The sequence below is a fragment of the Otolemur garnettii genome, unplaced genomic scaffold (genome assembly GCF_000181295.1).
Source record: "Otolemur garnettii isolate 467f Iridium unplaced genomic scaffold, OtoGar3 scaffold00092, whole genome shotgun sequence".
NCBI lineage: Eukaryota > Metazoa > Chordata > Mammalia > Primates > Galagidae > Otolemur > Otolemur garnettii.
In genome coordinates this window covers 7,596,716-7,614,596 of record NW_003852487.1, presented here as the reverse complement: position 1 = coordinate 7,614,596, position 17,881 = coordinate 7,596,716, and the positions used below count along the sequence as shown (strand labels likewise).

Genomic DNA, 17,881 nt, shown 5'->3' with positions numbered 1-17,881 from the left:
CAGGAGAATCGCTTGAGCCCAGGAGTTGGAGGTTGCTGTGAGCTGTGATGCCACAGCACTCTACCCAGGGGGATAGCTTGAGGCTTTGTCTCAAAAAAACAAAAACAAAAACAAAAGTCTTCTCAAATATGGGTTTTCACTTCCAGTGTGATCACCTTTCCTTAGTAAGAGTTGACCATGTTCTGTCCAGGACACAAATGCTATATTCCCTCCTCCTAGAGTATTTATTTAGTTTCACCTAATGTGCACAATGTGAGTGTTCAGCATGCCGCCAGGTGAAGGGCTCACCTACAACTTGAACTTTACCTTGGACATGAGAACAGTGTAACCTAAAAATTTGTACCTTTATATTAATTTGAAAAATAAAAAACACCTTTATTTCCTTAATGAAAATTTTATCAGTTATTTAGAAGAAAGTGATCTGATTTTTAAGCTTGTTTTTTGCTAAAACAAAGGAGACTTTTCTGTGAAGCTTAAAATATACCATGGGTTGGTTGCATTTTAAAGAGGATGGTTGTAGCTCTCTCACACACACACTCTCTTACTCTTGCAACTTCCACTATGGCATACTGCAGCAAGAAGACTCTGGCCAAATGATGAAACCTTGATATTAGACTTCCTAGCCTCCAGAACCATAAAGAATAAATTTATTTTTTTTTTTCTAAACAGAAAATTATTTGTCAGTGGAGTGTCTCAAGTCTGAATCCGCCTGGCTGTGGTGTGTGGTGGTGTTATCTAGCTGCTTTCCTAGCCTCAGTATTTCTCATGAACTGGTGGTTAAGCCAGGGGCTGACCAGGTTCAGGCTTGCATTTTCATAGGCACTGTGCCCTTCATCAAGAGCCACGCACTATCTGATTGATAAGAGGTTGCAAAATAGATTTATTCCTTTATTTCTTCTTTATTTTCTTTTTACTTGACAGGCTCATATAAAGAGAAATCTTCCCTCGTCAATATTAGGTTATCCTGAGGTACAATTTGTACAATTGATTCTTTTTGTTTCTTTTCCAGTTTTTAGAAAAATGCATTGTTTTCCTAACATCTTACAAAGATGACCAATGAGACTTTCTTCCCCAATGTCCTTGTGAAGTCAAAGATTTTAAAAAACACATTTCATGTGTTTTAACTCATTGCAGTTATTATTATTTTTGCTGCTCTGATTGTCCCACCTTTGGCCAGTGAGAGCCTCTTCAGCCACATTGCCCTTTAGCACAATGTCACTAGTCCTTAGTAGGTCTAGTTTCCTGATACAACAGTTTCCTTCCCCTGTTGCGGAATCAGACATTTCCCCAAGGAGCATGGGTTCATTTGAATGAGAACTGAAAAGTCCATAGTGTAGGGTTGGGGACACCAGCTGAGGCTGGTCCTTTCAGTGGAGAGAGCTAGGATGTCCTTTTTATTTCTTTAAGAGAAAATACATTAGAATTAAACTTTATATTTCCAATTCAAATTTAGTGTTACATCTAAACTTAACTTCTTTGATTCTTGAAATTTGCATCTCTTTTCTGCTGAAAATCTTGGTTCCTAATCGCATTAACATAATCGTATTTGCTCTATCTATTCGGAATAACAATGTCAACATTATTTCTAGCAATGTGATTGCTGAGCACAGTTTAAGGTTTTATTTATTTAATAGTTACAGTTCAGAAGCCCTCCAAAGAATTTCCCTACATACAGTTATTTCATGAATTTGATAAACAGCTAGGCTTATTTGTTTAACTTGCTTTCAATTTTTTAGAGGTGGCTTTTTGAAGTTGAATTTTGTTTTATAACTAGATGAAGCATTTACATGGGTCCAAAGTCCAATATTTTAAAAAAGACATATTTAGAGGAGTCTCTCTCTTTGTTCCTTCACTCTTCCCATAGGTAGCCTTGTTTTTGGTTTATTATTCCATTAAAACATGCGTGTGTGTATGCATGTATATTTATGTGCATATATGTGTAAGTAATTATGAAAGTATATTTGTATTTCCTCTTTATAAATAAACAGTGGGGGTATTATTAATACTTCCCTTCATCGCTGAAGATTATTTTATAGTAGCAGCATGTGGAGATATTCCTAAGCTTCATAAACTTCCATCATGTGGGTCTTCCATGGTGTAATTATTTTGTTTTCTTTTTTTTTAGAGAGAGAGACTCTCACTTTGTTGCCCTCAGTAGAGTGCTATGGCATCATAGCTCACAGCAACCTCAAACTCTTGAGCTCAAGAGATTCTCTTGCCTCAGCCACCCCAGTAGCTGGTACTACAGATGTTTGCCACAACTCCTGGCTATTTTTAGAGATGGTGTCTTGCTCTTGTTCAGGCTGGTCTCGAACCCGTGAGCTCAGGCAATCCACCCTCCTTGGCCTCCCAGAGTGTTAGGATTATAAGTGTGAGCCACGGCGCCTTGCCTGGTGTAATTATTTAGTTTGCTTTTAATCTTTTGCTGTTGTGAAAGGTGCTGTAGTGAATGGCTCATGTATCCACCTTTCATATTTTTGCCAGTGTATCTTTGGGATAGGCTCCCAGAAGCAATTGCTGGGTCAAAGCGGGAATGCACACATAACTTTGCTAGATGGCATTGAGTTCCCTTCCGCAGGGCTGGAAGCATTTTTGTACTATGTATTTCTATTCACAATATATGGATCACCCGACTCCCCATAGCTTTGCCAAGAGTACACGCTGACAGGGGTAGATGGTTATCAATAGCTTTAGGTTATTTTATATTAATTCACTGGGAAGTCTTTCTGATGCACACTCTGGTTAAGAATATTTGCTTCTCAGTGTTTCTCCACTGGTGAAAAGTCCAATCTGGATATAGCTTTAATTTGCATTTAAGACTAAATGCTAGGCTGAGCATTTTTCCATGTATTTGAGGGCTATTTGCATTTTTCCTTTGTGAAGTGTCGATGTCTCTGGACTGCTTTCCCTCTAACGTGGCTGGTCCTTTGTGTCTCTAGTTTGAAGTCCTTCACTTACTGTGAATATATAACACAGGGAGAGCACCCCTTTATCTGTCTCATAAATTGCATGCGTCTCTCTGGGTTGTTGTTTCTCTTTTTATCTTGCTTGTGTTTTTATTTTTGCCATTTGTTAAATCTATCTGTCATTCCTGTGTTGCTGCTGAATTTTGAGTCATTGTTGGGAAAGATTTCCCCACTCCTAGATTTTAGAACCCTTGGCTTGTGTTTTCTTTCAGTATTTATATGGTTTCATTTTTTACATTTGAAGCTCTGAGTCACTTGGACTTTATCCAGGTGTATGGTGTGAGAAAAGAACACAATTTTATCATTCTCCATATGGCTTTCCAACAAGTTATTTAAAAATCCATCTTTCCCTTCATTGATTTGACGTGATGCCTCTGTCATATACTAAATTTCCACATGCATTTAGATAAATTTCCGGATTTCCTTTTCTGTCCCCTTGGTCTTCCTGTCTTCATGTGCCAGTCGCACACTTTATAATCTGTACAGGCTTTGTCATGTGTTTTGATATCTTGGTTGGCCCACCTCCCTTCACTGCTTTTTCCTTCAGGCGTTTCTTGGCTATTCTTGCTCGTTCTTCCGAATGAACTGGATAATCAATTGATCTGCATACAGGAAAACACTGATGGCATTTTTATTGGGGCCGCATTGAAGTTATAAATGAACTCAGGAAGGATGAATATCATTAGGATGTTGAATCCTGCTATCCAAACACAGTCTTCCCATGCGTTCAAGTCTCCTGTGTTTTTCAGATAGTAGTATTAACCGCATTAATGTCACATACTTCCCACCAACACACACACACACACTCAGCTTTCTTTCTACCTTGTTACTAAACATGATACTCCCAGGCAAAGACCAGCAAAGGGAGTGAAGTGATCTGCGGGGCTGGGAAACACAGAGGTCAAGTTCACTGATGTTGAGACCTTACCTGCTAGAAAGAAGGCTCTCATCAGGGCCCTTTGGCTACTAGGCTGTCATGGCTGGAGCCCAACCCAGAGAGAGGGGCTCTCAGAATGAGGCTGTTTGGGGGCAGGGACTTAGACCTCTGCCAAGGGGGACCTGTACTGGGTGTTTTTTGCGACATGGGAGAAGGCAGCAGCCACGTACTGTGTGTGGAAGCTCCGCCCCGACCTCTTCACTGCGACTGTGTGGAGGCCGCTCACTCCTCACCACATCTTCCTGCCCTTATCCAGGGGCTGAGGGATGTGGGAGTGTCCAGCCACCAGCCGGGTAGGAGCTGAGCAACTCAGCGTTGCCCCCAGGGACCCAGACATACATACTCAGAGATGTTGAGGGCCAGCGCTGTCCAGTAGGCTTCCATGGGGGCCGTCACCACTGCATCAAACAGCACCTCCTGCACCAGCTCCTCATCACCTAGGGGTAGAGGCAAAGGGGACCAGGCCAGGATTAGGGACTCGGCTCACCCGCCCTTTGAAGCCCAGGGAATGTGATGGGTGGACAAGGTGTATCTGCCTCTGGGACATGTAGAGTCACCCGTGTGGGCCCGAGGACGATGCCTCCCCCTGCCTGTTTCCCTCCCTGAACATCAAAAATGATGTGTTGAGAAATGAAGAATAAGTAGAGAAATGAATGGTATCCTGGGCTGTTCTAATTTGCTGTGAGGTTGGGAGAATTCCTCCCTCAGTGACGTCAGGCCAGGGTCTACGCGGCCTCCTAGTCTGCTCCCTAATTGTCAGGGCACGTGGCTTTTCCTCCGTCCTGTGAACTTGACCCTGCCAAGCTCCCCCTTGCCTCGCAGCTGCCACACATGCTGGTTCCTTGGCCTGGATGCTTCCCTCTCTCTGTATAGGTGGCTCTTCCTTTCCCCTGTCTCTTTTTTAAAAAAGTTATTTTATTGAGGTAATTAAGGTAACATTCACTTAACACAAGACTAACCAATTTAAATATGCAATTCAGTGGCATTCAGAACATTCACCATGTCTCGCATGATTCCAGCACTCCCAAAGGACAGCCCATTAAGCCCACTGGTGGCTCCTTTGTATCCTTAGCACAGTGACACCACTGCACAGAGGTGGCCTGCCTTAGCCACCACATTTCTAATGACCTGCACGACCCGCACTTACGTGCACACGCGCGTGCGCGCACACACACACACACACACACACACACGCTTCCTTGCCTGTTGTATTGTCTGCTTTCTCCCCTAGGTTATAAGTTCCATGAGGGCAAAGGCCTTGTCTGGTTTTTTTCTGCAGCTCAGTGCCTACCCCAGGGTCTGGCACAGAGGAATAACCAGTACAGATCTGGCAGTGGAATTAATGCATGAATAACTGAGTGTCCAGTTGTCCAGCATGGGAGGTAGAGTGTTCTTGTGAGGGTGGCACATTTGTGAGAGGATAACCTGCTCCTTGATGAGGGTGTGGCCCACAGGCTCACCAATTGCATCGGGTGCAGGGAAGCTTAAAGGCCACCCAAGGACCCGGCTTAGAAAACACACAGAGGCCACAGACTTTATGGGGCCAGGGCTTCAGGTGCCGAAGGTCAGCGGCTCGCCCAGGGGGGTCACTTCCAAGGGCAGTAGGGACAGAGCTGACAGCCAGGTAGATTGCCTGAACAGTGCTGTCTTCTGGGTCTCAACAGTGGTCGAGTGATAGAGGTTGAAAAAGATCTCAGTCCCCGCTATGGCTGGCTCTGAGTTTTGCTTTGAGGCTTTCCTGTCCTCTGTAAGTGGCCTTGTTCTCCAGGGATTGGACTGTGTGCAACCTCCCCTCAACACAAGGCCTAAGCTGCAGGATCCCATAGCAAAAGCCCCTGTGGGTGCCAGTACTCACACTCCAGGGCTGGGTCCTCCTGGGTCAGGAAGTGGACCACGGCCTCCAGCTGGCTGAGCTTCCGGTGGTCAGGGTCAATATCCGTGATGCAGTAGATCCTGAAACCAGGGGAGTCAGTGTCACCTCGAAAAGTCCCACCTGTCTCCTCCCACCCTCCTCCTTGCTTACCAGTCACTGGCCAGGCTCAGGTCCGGGTGGAGCAGGTCGTGCAGCCCTAAAACAGAGCCCACACTCAGGGTGCTGTAGGCACCACATGAGGCCAGCACCCAGGTGTGCAGACACCACCTGGTGAGCTTTGCTGGGGTGGTGGTGGGGGGATGGGCTTCTGTTCCTCCTCACTCAGCACGAGGGCTGCATGGTCCTGCCCCTGCCTGTGTGTCCCCTGCCTCTGGAACAGCCTTTTCTTCTCCTTGCCTCATGTCCAAGTCCCACCCATGCTTCAAGGCTCAGGACAGTGCCGTGCCTGCCATGGCCTGGGGCTATCCTGTCCTGCGCCTCAGCCCTGTGTGTCCCCATGCTCTGTCAGAGGGTGGCTTCTTGAGGAAGCCCCATCCAATTCCTCCCAGCACCTCCCTCAAGAGGAGCTGATACTTTGCAACCAGCGATTTCAGCTGTGTTGGCTTCATGGTGGCTCAAGGGCCAACTGCGGGTGAGCCCTGAAGTGCGCCTGCCTGTCATGTGCCTGGGCACCTCCCCCGGTGTGGAGCCTGTCCTGACCATGCATCAGTGCGTGCTGTGGGCTGGAAGAACCAGGAGCAGACGCCCTGCAGAGCATCACCTGTCACCTCTGCAGAGCTCAGAAACAAAGAGGTGCTCAATCCAGGTCTTGTTAAATTGCAGGAAAAGGTGACAGAAAGGCCAATGGGGCCCCCATGGAGCCCTAAAAGGACTACTGCTCTGACACAGACACAGGTCCGTAGCTGAGCTCCTTCCCCACAGAAGCCCAGGTGACCATGGGGACCGCTGGCCTGTCCCAGCCACAAAGTGGGTGAAGGGTAGCACCCTCTGTCCCCTGGGAGAATGTGCCCTGAGAATGTCTGGAGAAGGAAGGGTAGCAAGGAAGAAGGCCCCATGGAGGCCCAGCAGGTGGCGGAGGACTGAGAAGGGGAGTATGGGCACAGGGGTTCCAGGAGAGCACATGGTGGGGCGCTGACCCCATGTGTGCTGGAGAGGGGACCTGCCCAGGACAGCTTCCAGAAAGGAGGTGTCTAATCAGGGCCGAGAGCAGGCTGAGGAGCTCTAGAGGGCAAGCCTTGAGGGGCAGGCACAACACACAGGAAGAGGGGACATGCAGCCAGCCCCCGAGGGTCTGTTAGCAGTGGTGTGGTCAGAGACGGCATTTCTACAAAGATCCCTCTGGCTGAAGTTTGGAGACAGAAAGGGTTAGGGGGACCAGTTAGAAGCCATCCTGACTATTCAGGAGAGGGGCAGAAAGGCAGGGCATGGTAAAGGGAGTGTGGGTGGGGTGGGTGGCCACACCTTCCAGGCACTTCCAGAGACAGCCCTGGCTCCTGGACACAGGTTGGGGCTTTTCAGGGTGCTCAGGCAGCAGTAGGAGAGAGCCTTCTCTCCCACCCTCTGCCGCTATCTCCTGCCCTCTCTCTGGGGTTCAACTCCCATACACTCCTGGTATGGGTTGAATTGTGTCTTCCGAAAGATCAGAAGTTGAAGTCCTGACCTCCAGTACCTGTGAAGGTGAGCTTCTTTGGGAAAAGGGCTTGGCAGACTTACTGGAGTTAAGACAAGGTTGTTAGAGTGGACTCTGATCCCATATGACTGAAGAAGGGAAAGAGGGGTACAGCCAGAGGCAGCTGAGGGGAGAGGGCTGCATGATGGAGGGAGGGACTGAAGGGGCTGCCAGCCTGCCACAGAATATTTTTCTACTGTAAGCTACCAAGTTCACGGCATCTTGTTATGGCAGCCTTAGCAAACAAATACAGGTTTGCCCCTCACTCTGAGAGACTGCTATCAAGCCAGATGGAGAAGCTGTCACAACAGCCCCACCCAGAGTCCCAGGAGAATCCACGGTTCTGCCACACTGCCCACAGTGCGTGGCGCAGACCCACCTTCTTCCACAGACGTGTTCCCCAGGAGGATGAACTCCCCGTGGCCCTGGGACAGCACTACACCTAGGCTGTGGGGAAGAGAGAGTGTGCTCAGGCCAAAGCTAGCCAGTCTCCCGCCCCTCCTGCCCATCACAGCTCCAAGTTTCTGAGCTGTGACTCCCTTACCCTGGTCCCATAGCCATCCCCTCCAGAACCCAGGGACCCAGCCTTTCTTCCTGAGAATGGCCTGGAAGCTCTACAGATCAAGAGCCCTCTTAGCTCATGTTTTCCTCAGGGCCACATCTGAGTCCTGAAGTGTAAAAAGGTCTCTGTGCCAGGGTGTCCCCCAGGAGGAGACTCCTCCCTCACCTACTCTCCTGCCTGGTGGGTCCTGCCACACCTTCCTCCCCTGGGGAGCACCGGTTCTGAATTTTGGCTGAATATCTGAACCACACAGGGCTTTAAATTCTGCTTAAATTAGTATATAGGAGGACTGGGCCTTGGCAGTCAGGGACAGGGACCAGGGCTTTTTGGAGAAATGAGATGATTGAGAGGCAGGGACCATGCGTTTCCTAATCTGTATAAGACCTTCCTAGAGTCAAATATTTGTATAGTTAGAACCTAAGAGATCTTCAAATCTGATCTTTCCATCTTTCAAGTAGGCACTACTTTAAGATTTTTAAGTGGACTAAGTCATTTAATCCTCACATCACCACCAAGAAGTAGCTACTATTGTTAGCCCCATTGTACAGATGAGAAATTTGAGGCAGAGAGAAACTGTATAACTTGACTAAGGGTACATGGCCCGTGAGTGGTGGGGCTGACATTCAAATCCAGGCAGGTGTAGAACTGACCACGAGGCTACACTGGCAAAGCCAGTTTCCATCTCAGGTTTCCTGAATGCTGACTTGGGTCTGTTGCTGGTTCCCCCAAATTGCTAAAACTATCATAAATATGAGTTGTTGGTATTCACATTCCACACACTCCTCCCCCCTGCACAAAGAGCATGGGTCCCTCACCTGAAAGGGGTGTCACTGATGTCCGTGAAGAAGTAGTCATTGGTCAGGAAAAGGACTCGCTTCTGAAAGAGCAGACAAGGAAGAGTACTTGCTGGAGAGAAGGATGGCTGCCCAGCTCCCACCTCGCCCCAGAGCCTTTGGGGTTTTCACCACCCCTGTCCACTTCTCTTTTTCCCTCTTTCCTTAACTGACTGCGAAACAACTCCTCTTATTGACATCATGGGCAGATCATTGCAAGGGCCAGCAAACCACAGGCCTTTGCAGGTGGCCTGGATTCAGGGACCAGGGTCTGCCCATCATGATGGTCTTAGCCACATGCTGCATCAAGCACTTGAAACGTCCTGCCAAGGAACTGAATTTTCAGATTTTAATTAATTTTAGTGCACTTAAGTTAAAATTTAGGTAGCCAATGTGGCTAGTGGCTACCGTGTTCAGCAGAGCAGATATATGTAGATGATGACTCTGGGATTCCTGTAGGGTCAGAGAGGAGACTGTCAGCTGGTGCTAAAACCTGGACCCCGGATGTATACAATCCACTGACAGCCTCCTGGCCCTCAAAGGCAGCCAGAGGAGCATGGGGCACTGTTCCCCTCCACTGTAACTTCTCCCTATGCTGGGTCCCCTTTACAACTTCTGTTTCCTTTCAAAGCCGCCATCTTTTGGGTTTTGGTTTAATTTGTACAAATTAGGGTATCAGGTAATCCACCAAGGGGCTAAAGACGTGGCCGGGTTGGACAGCCCGGATGGAGCCCAGCTCCACCGCTTCTAGGCTGTGCACTTTGGGACAAATCACTTCACTTTTCTAGGCACCTGTGTTCTCACGTGTCATCGGGATAAACATTAGTCTCTTGCATAAGGCCACCATGAGGGGGTGTTCTGGCTTCTGAAGTTCTGTGGCTTGTCCTCTCCTTTGACGCAAGTTCATGTCACCGGGAAAGCCACCTTTTGTAGTTGGCTCAGGACCTGTTCTTATTCCTTTCACGTCTTCCTGACTTTTCTTTTCATTTTGGAAATTGGAGCAAGATGTTGAAAGGGACACACAGAGAAAGGACAGCAAAGGGAAAGAAAGCTCACTTTCCCCAGGAAACTGGCTTTAGATCAAAACACTAGCCTCAAAACTGGACTTGTCCCTTTGCAGTGCCCTCCCACCCCTGCCCAGCCAGAGCCTCTCTGTGGTCTCCCTCCATCACGGCAGTCACAGGGTGTCCTTGGAGGCATCCGGGGGCTTGGGGGGGCTGTGCTCCAAGGTGGGGCTGGCTTGAGCATCAGACCTGGAGATTACCTTGTAAGTTTTGTCCTTTTTTAATTGTAAAAAGGGTAAAATGCACTGATCTTAAGTGAATCATTCAATTAGTTTTGATACACGTATCAGCCGTGTAATTACTGTCCAATGAAGACATGGGACGTGGATCCTCTACAGTCTCATCGCCTGCCCCCTTCTGGTCACAGCACCCTCCACTGGCAAACTCAGTCCTGGACTCTGTCACTGCAGATGGCTTGGCCTGGTCTTAGAGTTTGTGCTCTTCGTTGCCTGACTTTAGCTCAATGTAACAGTTTTGCGGGGTGTATCAGTAGCTTGTTGCTTCTGCTGCTGAGCAGGATCCCACGGTATGGACGCCCCACAGTTTGCTTCTGTTTTCACCTAGCGATGGATATTAGGGGTGTTTCTAGTTTGGGACTAGATTGAATAAAGCTGCTGTAAACATTCTGGAACAAGTCTGGACAGGTGTTTTCATTTCTCTTGGTAAAATATGTAAGCATGGAATGGCTGGGTCATAGGATAAACATACAGTATTTACCTTTATTTAAAAACTCCCAATTTCCCAAAGTTGTTCTACCATCTCATACTCCGACTAGTAATATCTGAGGATTCTAATTTCTCCACGTCTTTTTTTTTTTTGAGACAGAGTCTCACTATGTCACCCTGGGTAGAGTGCCCCGGCTTCACAGCTCACAGCAACCTCAAACTCTTGGGCTCAAGTGATTTTCTTGCCTCAGCCAAGTAGCTGGGATTACAGGCGCCCACCACAATGCCCAGCTATTTTTCTGTTGCAGTTGTCAGTGTTGTTTAGCAGGGCCGGGCTGGGTTCAAACCCACCAGCCTGGGTGTATGTGGCCTGTGCCCTACAGATTGAGCTACGGGCACCACCTCCATTTCTCCACATCCTTGTCAGCACTTGGTGTTGTTAGTCTTTTCAGTTTTAGCCATCATAGAGGGTAGTGAATGGAATCTTATTGTCGCTTAAATTCGTAATTGCCTGGTGACTAATTATGTTGAGCATCTTTGCATATTCTTCCTTTGTGAAGTGTCTGCTCTAGTGCTTTGAGCATTTTTTATTGGGTTGTTAGTCTTTTTGCTGGAGTTCTTTCTGTGTTTTGGATACAATCTGTCTTTGCTTTTTCACTTTCTTTCTAGTGCCTTTTGATGAGCAGCTTTTTGCTCTTGACAAGTACAGTTGATCAAATTTTATTTTATATTTAGTGCTTCTTGTGATTTTGTCCAAGGAATCTTTGTATAACCTCAGGTGGAGAAGATTTTTCCTGTGGTTTCTTGTGAAAGCTTTATAAAACTTTTAGCTTTTACATTAAAGGTTATAATCCAGTAAAAAATTAATTTTTGTGTGTGGTGTGAGCTACGGCTCTGCATTTTCCCCCTAACCATTTATTCAGTTGTTCTAGCACCTTTTGTTGAAGAGAATTTCCTTACTGCACTGATTTGCATAGGTGTCTTCGTTAAAAATCAGTTGACAACATATGTGAGGTTATTTCTGGATTCTCTGGTCAGTCTCCTTGATTTATTTCTCTTCCCTTTGTCAGCAACACCCTGCTTGGTTATTCTAGCTTTACAGAAAGTTTTGAAATCAGGTACTATCCCTTGCCCAAATTTGTTCCTCTATTTCAAGACAGTTTTGGTCATTCTAGGTCCTTTACATTTGCATATGAATTGTAGAATCATGTTGTCTGTTTCTAGAAGTCTGTTCAAATTTTAATGGAATTGTGTTGAATCTAGAGATCAATCAGGGGAGAATGGACATCTTAGCAATATTGATCTTATAACCCATAAACACGGGTTTTCTCTCTAATGCTGATATTCTTTTAGCAATGTTGTTCTATTATTTTCGGTGTAGAGGTCCTATATAACTTCGTTAGCCTTATTACTAAGCATTTTGTGTTACTTGATGCTATTGCAATTGCAACTTAAAAATAATTGTAATTCCTAATGGTTTGCTGCTACATATAAAAATAAAATTGATTTTTATAAGATGTGTGTTCTGTGAACTTGATAAACGTAACTATTAGTTCTAGTAGTTGTTCTGTAGATTCTTAGGGTTTTCTGTGCCAACAATAATCTCGTCCATGAATGAAGCCAGCGTTACTTCTTCCTTTCTTCTCTTTGTGTCTTTTATTTTCTTTTCTTGCCTTACTGCCCAGGGGCTGTTTAGTACATTGCTGAATAGAAGTGCTGAGGTGACATCCTTGCCTTGTTCTCAATTTTAGGGACAAAGCGTTAAATATGTTACCAATAAAAGTTAGCTTTTGGTTTTTCATAGATGCTTTTCATCATATGGAGGAAGTTTTCTTCTATTCCTGGTTAAATTTTGTCCAGTTCTCTCTCAACAGCATTCTTGGGATAGCCTCACTCTGTGCTACTAATGTCAAATATTTTATACTCACATATGCTATAAACCCTATAACACAATGTCAAAACTTTTGCTCTAAATAGTCAGTTGTCTTTTTGAGAAACTAAGAGAGTAAATGAAAGTCTTATATTACTCATGTTATTTACTATGTCCAGTTTGGCTCACTGTCTCCTGCAGTTCTCAGTTTCCGTCTGGTGTCATTTTTCTTCAGCTAGAATAATTTTCTTAAGCATTTCTTATAGTACAGTCTGTTGGTGATGAAACTCCTGTTTTCCTTTTATCTGAAAATGGCTTTATTTCACCTTATTTTTGAATGATGTTTTCTCTTTGTATAAAAATTTGGATTGATATTTTTTTTCCTCTCAGCCTTTCAAACACATCATTTTACTGTTTTTGCAGTATCAGCCATTGTTCTCATTGTTGCCCTCTCTCTGATGGATCTTTTTTCCCCTCTAACTTCTTTGAAGATTGCCTCTTATCTCTGATTTTCAATCTCTGGACTATGATGTGCCCAGGCATAGTTTTCTTTCTTTCTTTCTTTTTTTTTCTATCTTCATTGGCATTTGCTGAGATTCTGTGATCTGCAGACTGATAATTTTCACCAAATTCAGGATCGTCCTGGCTACTTGTTTTTCACATACTTTTCTCCATTCTCTCTCCTTTTTTTTCTAGATTCCAAGAACATATACATTAGTCCAGTTAATACTATCCCACAGGTCACCGAGGCTCTGTTTTTCTTTTTTTCTCACCCTCCTGTTCTTCAGGTTAGATCATTTCTATTGCTCCATCTTCAAGTTTACTGTCCCTTTCTTTCCAATCTGCTATTAAGCCCATCCAGTAAAATTTTCATTCCAGATACTATACTTTTTGGTTTTGAAATGTCCATTTGGAAGTGTAAGCAATACAAGCAAAAACAAACTAGTGGGACTACGTTTGCACAGCCAAGGGAATGATTAACAAGATGAAATTTGTTTCCTATAAACTAGGAGGAATTGCTTGCAAACCACATATTTGAAAAATGATTAATATCCCAATGCAGAAGGAACTCCCACAACTCATAGCAGAAAACCAAATAACTAGATTTTAAAATGGGCAGAGGAGGCTGGTCTGGTGGCTTACTACAGTGATCCCAGCACTTTGGGAGGCTGAGGTGGGAGGATTGCTTGAGGCCAGAATTTCCAGACTAGGCCAGGCAACACAGTAAGACTCCATCTCTACAAAACTTCTTTTTTTAAAATTAGCTGGCATAGTGGCATGCATCTGTAGTCCCAACTATAGAAAGACTGAGACAGGAGGATTGTTTGAGCCTAGGAGTTCGAGGTTACAGTGAGCTCTGATTACACCACTGCACTCTAGCCTGGGTGACAGTCCAAGATCCTGGATCTTAAAAAAAGAAAAGGTAAAGGACCTACATAGACATTTCTCTCAAAAGAAGACATAAAAATGGCCAACCCATATCAAAGGTGCTCATATCACTAATCATCAGGGAAATGCAAAGCAAAACCATGGCAAGATTATCACCTCCCACTTGTTAGGATGGCTGTGATCAAAAAGACAAGAAGTGAGTGTTGGCGAGGGCGTGAAGTAACCTCTGCACACTGTTGGTGGGAATGCAGAGTGGTGCAGCCTCTGTGGAAAACAGTGTGGGGCTCCTACAGACATTCAAAGCAGCACCGTCCTATGATCCAGTAATCCCGCTCCTGGCCATATACCCTAAGGAAGTGAATCACCACCTCCTAAAGATACCTGCACCCCCATGTTCACTGCATCATTGTTCACAGTAGCCAAGATTAGAAACGACTACAGTGTCTCCTGACAGATGAATAGATAAGAAATTATGGTACATATACATATAGACTGTATATATAAAGGAGTATTATTCAGGCCTACCAGAGGAGATCTTATTTGCAACAAAATGGATGAACCTAGAGGACATCAGGCTAAACCAGACACGGAAAATCATCCCCGATCTCACTTACATTCGTAATCTAAACAAAAGTGAATACATAGAAACAGAGGGTAAAATAGCCATTACCAGGGACGGGGGAGGTGGCGAAGGGAAAACAGGAAGCTGTTAGTCAAGGTACGGATGCCGAAATGGAGGATGAAGAAATGCAGACCCCTAATGTACGACAGGAGGTCTGTAGTTAACGAGATTGTATCTGCTCTTTGGCCCCAAGCATAGAGTTTAGGTTCCCCTACTACTTACAAAAAGGGCAACTGCACCTCATATAATTATACACACATGAAATGACGGGTGCGTTAATCTGCGTGGCTGCAGTAATCTCTCTTCATGATGCATGTACGCATATCAAGATAAGTGGGGTCAGCCCTCCATATCCCCAGCTCTGCTTCCCTGGATCCAACCAATGGTAGATTGAAAATATTCATAGAAAAAAAAAAGACAGTTGCATCTGTGCTGAACATGTATGGATGTTTTTCTTGTCATTATTCCCCCCAAAATACAGCATAACAACTATTTACAGAGCATTTGCCCTGTATTAGGTATTATAAGTAATCTGTGCGGGGGCTGTGCATAGATTAAATGCAAATACTATACCATTTTATACAAGGGACTTGAGCATCTGTGGATTTTGTTATCCCTGGGGGGCTCCTGGAAGCCAACCCTGTATAGAGATCCAGAAGAGTTGATGTTTTAAAACATTCTGCTGTGCACCTTAAATACATATACAGAATGTAAAAATAAGTCTAACAAAAATAAAATTCTCATTGGTCCTCGGAGTGCTTTGTATTGTATCAAATCTGCTAAGCTGGAACTGTATTTCCCTCTGTGCTTCTAAGTCAAGGTTGGTAAAAAGACAAGTTTGCATGAGGTTTGTGAATCGGAGGTGAGGGAGCAGCCACTTTGCACACAAGGACAGTGTGGTACCCCAGGCGCTACAGCAGTCTGCTCTTCTGACCTACGCTTGCCTCCTGGCAGGGACAGCATTCAGATGCAAGCTCCTCAGGCTGCTGCTGGATCTCCCCCTTCAGGTCCTCTGACTCTGGGCCTGGGGACTCTGCAGCTCCATGTGAAGGGCTCTGGCTCCTTCTGTAGGTCACCCACATCCTTGTGGTCGGAGGTAGTGAGAGTCAGATGTGGTCAGTTAGTCTGCCTTCCCGGTCCCTGTCAATCCTCACGTGCTCCACTTTATTTCTGCTGCCTCCCACGTTCATCCAGCCCTCCTTCCCAACTGCTGGTCCTGCTGATCTACAAAGACCTAAGTTCACCATTAGATGCAGACACACCCGCTTTCCAGAGATTTCGTCACCAACTCCCACAACATCATAAGGTCTTGTCTCTAGAATAAAATCCTAAGTGCTCCAGTGACGCAATTGGTTAGCGCATGGTTCTTATATAATAGAATAAAATCCTATATTCACATCATTCACAGTGGCCCTGTCCTTTAGTCAAGCCCTAATCCTTTCTCTGCTAAGATTCTCCATCCCTTCACTCATTATGACCATCTTCTCCTTTAATTCCTTGTGCACATTTATAAGATCTGCATTAAAGTCTTTCTCTAATTCCAACAGCTAGTTCCTCTCTGGGTCAGTTTCTAAGAATAATTTTTTTTCTTAATTGGATGACAGATTTTCCTGTTTTTTCATGTCTAATATTTTTTCTGACTACTAGATATTATAAGGAATAAGTTGTAGACACTTATTCTTCCTTCAATGACTGTTGACTTTTATTTCAATCAGCAGTTAAATTGTTGGCTGATCATCTTGACCTTGTGGAGCCTTAGATTTACCTTTTGTTGAAGTGAGTCTGTTTCAGTTTTGTCTTTAGGTCTAGTGTGAATCTCTTGGTTTGGGGACATAATCTTTACTTCTAAGGCAGTGTTTTTTGACCCTTTTTTGTGTCACGGCACATTTGAACTTATAGTTAAACTTTCACGGCACACTTAAATTATGTTGATCAAAGAAGAGAGTAAGAAAAAAGCACATACTTAACTGTGCTTTGAAATTCTTTCAAAAATAATTTTTAATTAACGATCTTTAAAAATGTTTGCAGCACACCTAAGATCCTCTCACAGTGTATCAGGGTGCCATGGTTGAAAATCACTGTTCTAAGGCGCAGTTCTGTGCTTTCAAAGGAAATACGGAGGTGTTTACCACGCCTCTTCCCCTCTGCCTAACTCAGACTCCAAATTGTCTCCATCACAATGGGCAAGAACTGAAATACCCCGGCTGGTCTCCAGCTTTCCCAGTAGGGTTCTCAGCGGCCTCCCTGCTTGTGCGCAGTTCAGCAATCAGCCAGGAATTTGACAGGGAGCTTGTACGGCTCCCATTTCTGGGATAGCCCTCCTCATTTCCAGACACTCTGGAAGTCCAAATCTGTTCTGTGACACTTTGGGATGATGGCTGCAGCTTTCTGCTTGAATTCTAGCTGTTTCATTCCAGACAGACTGGAGAGTGCTCCTTAGGCAAAAAAAAAAAAAAAAAAAAAAAAATTATCTCACCCAGGGTAGTTCTCTTGATTTAAGGGCCATTTCTGCCTGCTTTGGGTCACTTTCAAGTGCCTTTAAGTTTTTTGGGTTTTGTATTCTGTCCAGAGTTTATCTTCCAGAGGGTTAGTTTAGGGCAAACTACTCTTCCGTGTACAGAATTAGAACTTTAAGATAATCTTTTAGAGTTGAAATAAAAGGGTAGGGGGAATGTCTCCAAATGCTGTTAACAGATGGGGAGTGGGAGAGGTTTGGGTGTCAGGTAGGGGGGAAAGGACAATCTGCTCCTTTAATGGATCACCTCTTCTTGTGGGACAAAAAAATGGGGGTACGTGTATAGGGAATGGGGGAACACACCACAGAGTGCTGGGTCCCTAAAATCTAGGGCACAGGGATTTAGAGGCACAGGAGGAACATGAGGCAAAGCAAAGCTGCCCTAAGCATGCAGCTGCTGGGACGTGTGTGCCCATACTGATGGGGTGTGTTTGTACATTCGATCACAAGGGTTAATTTAGGAGAAATCAAAGGCTAGTCAAGACCACTATATCTACCTATCCCCTCCTTGCTGCTAATTATCTTGCTCTAAACAAACAATATTGGAATGACAATGCATCCTTGGTAGATGTTTGGGGATGCTTGGCTTTTCTGGTTTGTCCAGAGAGATCAGGCCAGCATGTTGCTGACAGGTTAGAAATTATAACAGCTGTTCTTAGTCTACGTTTTGGGGCAAAAAGCTTGCTACCTGGGGAAAGGCCTGCAGGCCAAAGCTTGGCTCATCCGACATCCTAGACATTGGCTCAGATAGTTCCTTGAACATTTGGGAATTTGCTGTGCACATTTGAAATGTGGATTTGGTGTCTCCCTGAGAAGGCGCATGTTCTCTCCAGTCTGCTGCAGTCCCCAGCTCCCCAGTGCCGAGGCCTGTCGGCTTAGCGCCTTCATATTTCCTTTCCTTCTTTTTTTTTTTTTT

General features: G+C 45.1%; 1 protein-coding gene across 1 annotated transcript in view; it reads right to left on the bottom strand.

Annotated features, from left to right (window-relative positions):
* Positions 1–17,881, bottom strand: part of CACNA2D4 (calcium voltage-gated channel auxiliary subunit alpha2delta 4) — a 109,653-nt gene that overhangs the window by 50,056 nt on the left and 41,716 nt on the right. Inside the window, exons 19-23 of the mRNA XM_003795508.3 lie at positions 8,823–8,884; positions 7,825–7,892; positions 5,927–5,972; positions 5,759–5,856; positions 4,247–4,340 (exon numbers count right to left, since the gene is read on the bottom strand). Of these exons, the coding sequence (XP_003795556.3) occupies positions 4,247–4,340; positions 5,759–5,856; positions 5,927–5,972; positions 7,825–7,892; positions 8,823–8,884 (368 nt within the window). The remainder of the gene's footprint in view (positions 1–4,246; positions 4,341–5,758; positions 5,857–5,926; positions 5,973–7,824; positions 7,893–8,822; positions 8,885–17,881) is intronic.